General features: G+C 42.6%; 1 protein-coding gene across 1 annotated transcript; it reads left to right on the plus strand.

Moving 5' to 3' along the window:
* The first annotated feature begins 3,446 nt into the window (after window positions 1-3,446).
* On the plus strand, window positions 3,447-7,392 carry foxj1a (forkhead box J1a). The gene is made up of 3 exons (XM_024271744.2): window positions 3,447-3,680; window positions 4,075-4,635; window positions 4,937-7,392. Exons 2-3 carry the CDS (start codon window positions 4,093-4,095, stop codon window positions 5,744-5,746), a joined length of 1,353 nt encoding a protein of 450 aa, XP_024127512.1. The 5' UTR covers window positions 3,447-3,680; window positions 4,075-4,092; the 3' UTR covers window positions 5,747-7,392.
* The last annotated feature ends 2,527 nt before the right edge of the window (window positions 7,393-9,919 follow it).

The following is a 9,919-nucleotide window of genomic DNA, read 5'->3' on the forward strand; positions in this document are numbered from 1 at the left end:
ATATTTATTAATATTTATTTCATATTTATTAATTTTTATTTGATTTTAAAATAAAATATTAAATATTATGTTAATTATGTACGCATGAATAAAGCTATACTGAGTATAAATTACTTAAATTGATTTTTTTAAAATAACATTATATACTTTTATTATTTATATTTTATGTATTTTTTAATGAACATCACCCTACCCACACACTGCAAATAAAATTAGCCTAGGGCTAAAATCTGATATATTTACATTGTTTTTTTTTTATTATTATGTTCCTTTCTTAATAAATAAATGCTCAAATTAAAACAATTTCATTTAACAAATAAATACAAACTATAATAAACAAAAACATCAATATTCATTATTTCCCACCTGTATATAGACAAATACAAGCTTTTCAAAGTAAATTATTGATATGTTGCAGCTTTCTCATTCAGGTGAAATATTTCCCCCAAAGATGAAGATGAGTTTGTGTTCCTGGCACCTTTTGTTCCTGAGGAAACGTGATCGTTCTGCGTCTGGATGGATGCAGCGTTCTCCTCCTCATGGAGCAGCTCTAATCTTCTTATCCCGTGAGAGCTCATCGTCGCTCCTGCCAGCCGACTGAATAATTCAGCAGGTGAACACACAGGACACAGCAGGACATGCATTATGGATTGTTGGGAGGATGACACTCTTTGATATTTGTACATTGTTTTTTGAGTTTTCTGTTTTGATTTCCTCAAATGAATAAATAAATAAATAAGAAAAAACCCAGTTTTTGACCAAGTTTTTAAAAAGTTTAGCTTTCTTTTCACGGCAAAAAAATATTACATATTTAGGATGAATCACCTGAGTTTACTGTAGAAATCTTTTATTTCTACGGTAAACTCAATACTTGAACTCATAAAACTTTTACAGTACATGTTTATGAGTTTTCGTTGACCTAACGCTGTGACACTTTTGGTTGATTGATTGATTGATTGATTGATTATGTTTATTTCAAGCATAAATTGTGAGAAATAAAGTACAAAACACAAATATTTCCAACTCATCACAGAAATAATGAAATGCATTGATTCTAAAATAGAAAACAAACAAACAGAAACACACTTATGTCACATTTGACTCATTAAATGTTGTAATTATTAACTAGAGTCAGTAGAGTTTAATGGATTGCTTGAAAAGGAGTGGGTAGTAATACTTATATAATCCCACTTCTACTTAGTTACATACAGTTTTGGATAGTTATGTAATCGGTTCTGATCAGATCAAATGCAATTAAAAAAAACATATTCCCAGTAGCAAAGTGAAGAGCTTGTTGATTATTGATTAATCTCATAAAATGTTATTTCATGATTTTAGTGAACAGTAACATCAATCACACATCATGTAACACATATATAAAATACTCCTTGATTATCATCAAAAAAGAATTTCATATCAATCCAGAAATCAGCCTTATACATTGAAAATCAAGTTTTAAAGTAACAATAGAGTGCTTATTGGTCATTCTCTAAAGGAATTTTCACATATTTTCAGTAAACATTTATAATTCGCACTATATGTGATAAAAATTGATTATCATTAGAAAAATAATTGTATTAATCCAGCAATCATTGATACATATTTCTGATCAGGTAAAGACATTTTCTGAATCCTGGATAATTATTATTTTTTTATTTTTTCATTAAATGTAACAAATTCCGGTTTTTATAACTAAGCTTTTTTAATCCTACTAAATATTTAAATGAAGCCTTCAGGTTTTATTCAAGTAACTCGTAAAAATGAATGAAATTAACCTTATATCATCTAAATTGACAGACAGACTTCAGCAGATCCAGCAAACAGTCTAAATCACATGTCAAAGTCAAGGCCCAGGGGCCGGATCCGGCCCTCCAGGTAATTTATTTTATTGTTATCAATGGATTGATGTTATCTTACGTCTATTTGCAACTTGTATAATTTTAACAAAGCACATTTTTATGGAGCGTAAAATGTTGAAAGTTATTTAAAGTTTAAGTTGATTTAATCTGGAATAATATTCCTGCCTTTTTATTATTCATAATTATGGTAAAAAGTTACAGTTTAAAAAATTTAAATATTAGCATTCTGATAGCTTTTTGGACTATTTTTACATTTACTAAGATTGTTGGGATATTTTGGAGTTTAGCTAATATTTCAGCTACATGCTAGCTGTTTTTTGAAGTTTAGCTATTTTGTTTTGGCTAACCTTTTTTTTTGGTTTTAGGCTAATTTGGAATTTAGATAGCATTTTAGCTGGCAGTCAACTTCAATGTTTTCAGCTATCAGCTTCAGTGTTTTCAGCTATCAATTTCAGCATCTTCAGCGGCAAAATTCAGCTTACAGCATTCACACTAGCATTTTCGCGGGTAATGCTCTCATAAATAGTTCATAATTTTGTTAAAAAGTGACGGTTTTAAAATTGTAACGTTTTATTTTTAGTGTTCCATAAATGTTTATCCTGTTCGGCCCACTACCTCAGGCCTGTTTTGGATTTTGGCCCCTTTGTGATTGAGTTTGACATCCCTGGTCTAAAGACTGCAGACAGTGATCAAGTCACAGCTGGACTTTGACTCAAAACACACAGAGGTGACGCTTTAAAGGAGGTCAGCTTCAGCAGAAGCAACGAGGGTTTAAAGTTTCTCCTCCAAACAATCAGGATGACAATATTTAAATTCTTGGAAGAACAGAAGAAGAAACTGAATAGGAGGAGCCTCCAGGTGTTTGTTCTCCTGATCAAACCTGTGATCTCTGGCGCCCTCTTGTGTCCATCAAGGGTAACTTCAGTAGCTCAGGTTCTTCAGCTGTAGCTTGACTTTCATCAAACACATTTTTCCTGATATGTTTCAGTTCTTCATTTTTTTTATCTTTTGCATCAGTTTTTGGTCTTTTGAAACATCTTTATTTTTTTACCTGATCATTTAGTATTCATAGAATGATTTAGATTCTCCCATCGTTCTTCTTTCAGGAACCATCTCTCTCGTCACTTTGGAATTGAAAGTTTGATTTTCTGAGAGTTTATGCTTTTATTTTGGAGGAGGAGTGGGGAGCAGGCTGGACATCCTCAGCTGTCAGCAGCACACGGCGCTCCTCGTCAGGCTTTGATTGGTTTACAGTTGATTCGTGAGGATTGGAAACCACTCAGCCACTCTAATAGAACGTTATGAGTTAAATCTTTTGATGTGGGCTTTCCCATTGAATATAAGAGCATTCCTTCGAACCAAAGACCAACATTTGGAGAGTTTGGAACTCGTTAAACCCCCAGAAAAAAAACTAATTAAAAAATTCAATCTAAAATGTATGTGTTTTTAAATCATTTTGACTTCCATCTTAGCTAAAAGCAAAAGCAGAAGTGATGATCTTCCAGGATGGCCTCGCGGGGCCCCGTTCCTCTGAGGACCAACAGGCTGATTAAAACGGAAGCTCCATGGAAACCAGCGGACCAATGGAGGAGCTTGAAGCTGTTTACGCGGGGAGGGAGGGGGGGCGCCGTTTCTATGGTTTCCGGACAAACCTCCTGGACCAGGTATTAAACTGCTGACACCCGCGCGCAGAGGAGCGCAAGCAGCGCAGGAGCGCACGGATCACGGCTTTGTCGGTCGGGCGCGCGGCGCGCACACTCAGGATCAGCCGGTTTGGAGTTTAAAGTTGGTTTTTTTTGCGAGAAAAACAGCAGATAGGAGGTAAGTCTGGATAATTGCTTTTTAATATAATTACTCAATCGAGCTGATGTAAACTGACATCTCTAAATGACAAAAATATTTACATTTACAATAACTTCAATAAAAACGATCAATTGGTTTTATTTATTTTAATTATCAATGTTTTTGTGAAGATGCGTTGGAAATCTCCACAATCTGACAGAAAAAAGTATATTCAGCCCATTTTGTTAAACGTTTTTAACATCTTTTACGCATCAGAATCATTAATTGGGTTTGGAGAGGAGCTCGTGCGCGCTCCTATCTGCGTCATAACGCACAGGAAAGTTCTGGTACTGAAGAAATTCAATTGATTGAGGTTTTATTCTGACGCGTTTAGAGGAGAACCTGCCTCTGATGTTCATGCTGGTCTCCTCAGGAGGTGGAGGAGCGCGCCATGCTGTCTCTGAGCTGCGCAGACCCCTGGCCCGAGGGCTCGGTGGTGCTGGAGGAGGAGGTGGTGACCGCCGCGGCGCAGGCGGAGGAGCGGGACGCCTGCATCAGCAGCAGCTGCGGCTCCGACAACCTGGACGACAGCCTGACCAGCCTGCAGTGGCTGCAGGACTTCTCCATCCTCGGTGCCAACGTGCCTCAGCACGCGCACCAGCAGCCGCACCTCTTCGGGCAGCAGCTGGGGGCGGACGCGCCGGCCTCCCCCTTGGCCGGAGACCCCGCGTCCATGGGGATGCCCCTGACCCCGGGGAAGCCCACAGCCGCGGCCTACAGCCGGATGCAGCCGCTGACCGGCGTCGTGACGCACGGACTGTGCCCGGACGCGGATTACAGGACGGACGCGCGCGTCAAGCCCCCCTTCTCCTACGCCACGCTCATCTGCATGGCGATGCAGGCCAGCAAGAAGAGCAAGATCACGCTGTCCTGCATCTACAAGTGGATCACAGACAACTTCTGCTACTACCGCCACGCGGACCCCACCTGGCAGGTAATTCCACTCTGACATGAGGATGAAACAGAGATTCTGCGGGATCTGTTTGAGGTTCATTTGATTATTTGACTCTGGAGGAGCAGAATTCCCCTCAGGAATGTTCCAGAAAAGGTTCATTTTGTTGGATGAATGATTGATGGAGCCGTTAGCTCACACTTAAGAGCTTTCTGTTTTTGTAAGTCGGCTCTTGGGGTCAGATAATATTTAACAAAGGTCACTTCTCACTTCTCTGCTTGGACTTCACGGAAGAAGTCCAGGATGAATGCTGACTGAACCTTTTGTGTGTTTCCACTTCCAGAACTCCATCCGGCACAACCTGTCGCTGAACAAGTGCTTCATCAAAGTCCCGCGGCAGAAGGACGAGCCAGGCAAAGGGGGCTTCTGGAAGATCGACCCTCAGTACGCCGAGCGCCTCCTCAGTGGCTCCTACAAGAAGAGGCGGATGCCCCCGGTCCAGATCAACCCCGCCCTGCAGAGCCGACTCCACATCAACCTGCAGCCGGGCTCCAGAACCGCCTGCACCCTCAGGGACGGCCTGGACGTCAGCCCACAGGCCCAGGGCCTCAAGGAGGAGCTGGAGGAGGTGACCATCGCTGACCAGAGCTGGAACCCCCGTCTGGCTGAGGGGACGATGCTGGGGGCCTGGCCGGTGGTGAGAGGAAGAGGGGGGCAGAAGAGGAAGCAGTTCGGATCCAGAGGCGCTGCCAAAGTCCCCCGGTGCTCCAGTTCCCCCCTGCTGTGCAGCGAGGAGCAGAAGGAGGTGGGACCCCTGAAGGGCGACTTCGACTGGGACGCCCTGCTGGACTCGGCGCTCAGCGGCGAGCTCAGCCTGGATGAAGAGGGGCCTCTGAGCCCCATCCTGACAGGGAGGGGGGGCCAGGTTTCCGGTGGCGAGGCCCCTGAGGGGACGACGGCCAGTCCGAGGAGGAACGGGTCTGACTTTGATGAGGAGACCTTCCTCGCCACCGCTTTCCTGGAGACTCCCTGGCCAGGAGAGGAAGAGGAGGAGCAAAGTCAGGGCGACTTCCTGTGCAACTCCAACCTGGATCAGCTGTTTGACCTGGGAGACTCTTTACATCCCGGCGGGCAGATGGACCCCCTCCTCTGAGGCAGCTCCAGCCCTCATCAGATCTACAGGGAATATTTTTTAATCAGACTCGACTCTGGTTCTCCTGGAAAAGTGTTTCAGTTTCGATGAATCCTCATGAGAAAAAAGACGCCACGACCAGACGCTGACGCGAAACTGTGAAATCAAACCTGAAACCAGCCTGGACACACCAGAAACAGGAAATTATGGAGATAATCTCTGAGATTACGAGTCCAGACCCAGTTCTCCTCTTCATCCCAGCCAGCAAAGCCAAGTGGACCCAAACGGTTTGGTAGAAAATGTCGATCTCCATTAGGTTTCTGTCGTGGTTCCACCTGAGTTTGACCTCGTTGACTCAAGTGGGGATTCAGTGGGTTAGCTTGCTACGCTAACCAGCTGCCCAGTGGACAGCGTAGCATGCTGGTGAGCTCTGCTGTAACAAGCTAGCAATCTCCTCTGTTTCGAGGTAGTAAGGACGCTAGCATGTTACACTGTATTGAGCTAGCAAGCTCTGCTGTAACAAACTAGCATGCTCTGCTATTTTGAGCTAGTGAGCTCTGCTGTAGCATGCTAGCAAACCCCTCTGTAGAAAGTTAGCCAGCTCCTCTGTAGCAAGTTAGCCAGCTCCACTGTAGCATGCTAGTGAGCTCCTGTGTATTGAGCTAGCGAGCTCTATTGTAACTTGGTAAAGAACTCCTCTGTAGTGAGCTAGCGAGCTCCGGTGTGCCATGCTCTGTCCACCAAGTGGCTGGCTAGCATAGCGAGCTAACATACTGAGTGTCCACCTAAGTCAATGTGTGCAAACACTGATGGTTCCACATCTTTTAAACCATATAGGTCCATTCTTGCTGGCTGGGATGTTTTCACTTCAAATACGATCATCAGTTCATCGTCTGCGTAGAGTTTTAGTTCTGTCTCTTTAAGAACCCCCCTCCCTCTAAGCCCCTCTCTCCTGATTGGTCAGCGTCCAGTACTCGAAGGATGTTGGACAATTCCACTTGAATCCAAAGTTTTGAACCGACCACATCCGGATTGACAAGAATCTGTGGACCTGAGAGATCCGTGCTCCTCCCCTTTTCCTGTTCTGGTGTGATCAGGCCTTCAACACGTTTACATGTTTCACAAATTCTCAGAAGAAGACTCGTCTGAAGACATGAAGCCGAGTCGGTCTTCCTCTGCTCACAGGTCCTCGCCGTCACTGCGGCGTTCCGCTCAGAAGACGAGACGTTTGCCAAAAGCCCCTCTGGAGTGTTTCTGTCCATCTCTGCATTTTTATATCCACCCTTTTCTGATTTTTTCCATCCTGCTGTTTGTTTGGAAACGTTGGTCTCACTTTCTAGCTGATAGAATTCAAAGTTGTTGGTTCGGATGTGAAGCAGCTGGAGGCGAAACTCTCTTGTAGAAACGCGGCTCGTCAATGAATACCTGACCTTCCATGTGCCAAGAGCAGCGGCGGGACACGGCGGCAGATTTGAGGTTTCACGGCTGGGAGCGCCGCGGACCTTCAGACGGAAGTTCAGCCGTCAAACCTTTTTCAGGCGTTTAAAGCTGCAGGACTTTGTGTTTGTGACAACGTCACACCATGGAAGCAGATGTTCACGTTAGACGCTGTTTTCTCCACTTTACTTTTCAAATAAAAGAGTTTTCTTCTGCTTTAGTCAAACTGAGATAATTTTCCATTTTTTTAAGTTTGTGTTCGACATTCCGGTTCCTAGAGGATGAAGATGTTCAGACTGTCACTCATTTACAAAAATATTTTCAGTTCCTGCTCATCAGCTGTGAAAACTTTTCATTATTTCCCCATATTTTTCCTTTTCCGAGCAGAAACTTTATCTTTACTAAACATTAACATTATTTAGTTTTGTATTTTTGCGCTAATTTAATGTTTTTGCTTCCATTTATTCAGCAGGACATTTTGTCTTTTCAAGAATAACTTTCTCTGTATCCTCTTTTAAACTAAAATAAATGTAGTTTCAGTTTCAATCAAAACACTTTTTTTGTTTTTTTCCTTTCTTAGGAGTTGTTTTTATTTTCATCAACATTGTTCATTTTTAAACCACAGTATTTTTGTCTTTGAATAAAATGTTGTGACCATCTTTGTTGTGTTTAAGATCTAATGTCAAAGTCGCACATTAAATCGCACAGGTGGGTAAAATCCAAAACACACCTTAAGTCGCGAACGGGATAAACATTTATTGAAGACTCTAGAGATAAATTTTTAAAACTTTAAAACTGTAACTTTTTAACATAATCATGAATAATAAAAAGGCAGGAATATTATTCCAGAATAAATCAACTTAAACCTCAAATAACTTTAATATTTTACTCTCCATAAAAATAAATATTGTCAAAATTATACAAGTTAGAAATGAGTGTAAGATAGCATCATTAATAACAATAAAACAAAATGATCTGGAGGGCCGGATCCGGCCCCCGGGCCTTGACTTTGATATGTGCTGTAAAGGTTGAATCACTCGTTTGTTTTCTGTTTTAAAGGATTTTTTGTGACGTTTTGACTCAAAGTTTACAAAAGAAAATTTTTAATTTTTCTTTTGATGTTGATTGTGAATATAGAATTATTATTTCTAAGCTCTTCTTTTGTGAATTCACCAAGAAGTTAAAGACTCACTTAGATGAAAATGGTGTTTTAGTGTTTTAAACATCTTCTTGTGGATTTTTTCTGATGACGGAAAACAGATATAAAGAAAATTAAGCTTAAAATTGCATTTCTGAGTATTTCTTATTCAGATTGTTGTGAATTTGGAGCAGATAAAATAATACCTTTTGAAAATGATTGTAGAAAATAAGCTGGGCGGGGCCACTAGCTCCCAGCTCCACCCCATTCTGACTCATCCACTTGCAGACAAATAGATCCGTGAACGTCTTTGTTTTCCTGGTCTGAAGTGGAATCTGGATCAGAACTGTTTGGGGGTTATGATGGACTGTAAGCTAGTGGGAGATCATATAACCAAATGGATGATGACTGTGAAGGTCCACGCCAATTGAAGTCCTGCTGCTCTGCAGAAACTATGTCCTGAAAACGACAGATTTTATGATTTTAGCTAAAAATGTTATGATCATAATTTAAAGACGATGATTGGCTTAAGGAACAAAAATGTAACAGTTTGTTAAAAACCTCATCTGATGAACCGAAACTCTGACCTTTGATCTTCGTTTGTGTCTGTTTGGTCTTCACTGCTCAAGATTTTTTTTTGTTTTTATTCTGTTTTCTGCCTGGCGGGAGATTTACGTCTTTTCCCGCTCATCGCCATGACCATACGGTGGTGGTAGCCATGGGGGGGCTGGTGTCTTTTGTCTGTTCTCAGTCAGACTCTTGTTCTCTGCGGGTCTCGGACCTGTGGAACCTCATTAGGTCGGTGTGGGGTCTAATGGGTACCAGTGTCCCACAGCCCCATATATCACCCCCCTCCTGCAGATTAGCCGGTTCATAAACAGCTACAGGAGTCAGAGGACTGAAGAAGCGGCGCCCCCACAGATCCTGGATGACACGGATACGGCTCTGCAACACGACTCCCCCCATCATGGAAACCCAACACTCCCTGGAAGAGCAGGATCCTGTCTTTTCAATCCGGGCAGGGCTGGTTTTTTATCCTGGAAAGGGGAGCTGATGTTCACCCCCCCACCCCTAAGCTGGAGCCCCCCTGCAGGCCCCCCGGACCGCCAGTACCTGCTGGACTCAGCTCTCCAGCTGGACGGCAGGGCTCTCGATTAATGCGGCGGCGCTGTCAGATGAGAGGCCGCGGTAACCCGATGCGGGTTGTGCTGCTGACGGACGCAGGTAAGAGGAGCCGCTGAAACGTGAAGCTTCAGAGCTGCTTCCAAACAGAAACGCTGCAAACTGAAAGTGATAAACGCCAACACCTGCAGCGACCGCCATGATGAGAAAGCCACGGATGAGGGGTCATCTGGAAGGATGTGGGCGATTCCAGATGGTTTCTATATCATCCGACTGAAGCTCAGATTAAAGAACAATAAATAAACTTTAATGTGGTCAAAAAAAACAACAAAAACTCCCAATTATTATGCTAGATAAGCAACAGAGGGAAAACATCATAGCTACAGGTGTGAAAGCTCACATGAACTTCTGATTTCTGGTCTCTTTGATAATCGAGTCAACTGACTGTATATAAGAACTGGACTCAGTGAGTATGATATCATCCAAAGAAAATAGTT

The sequence above is a fragment of the Oryzias melastigma genome, linkage group LG8 (assembly GCF_002922805.2).
Source record: "Oryzias melastigma strain HK-1 linkage group LG8, ASM292280v2, whole genome shotgun sequence".
Classification (NCBI taxonomy): domain Eukaryota; kingdom Metazoa; phylum Chordata; class Actinopteri; order Beloniformes; family Adrianichthyidae; genus Oryzias; species Oryzias melastigma.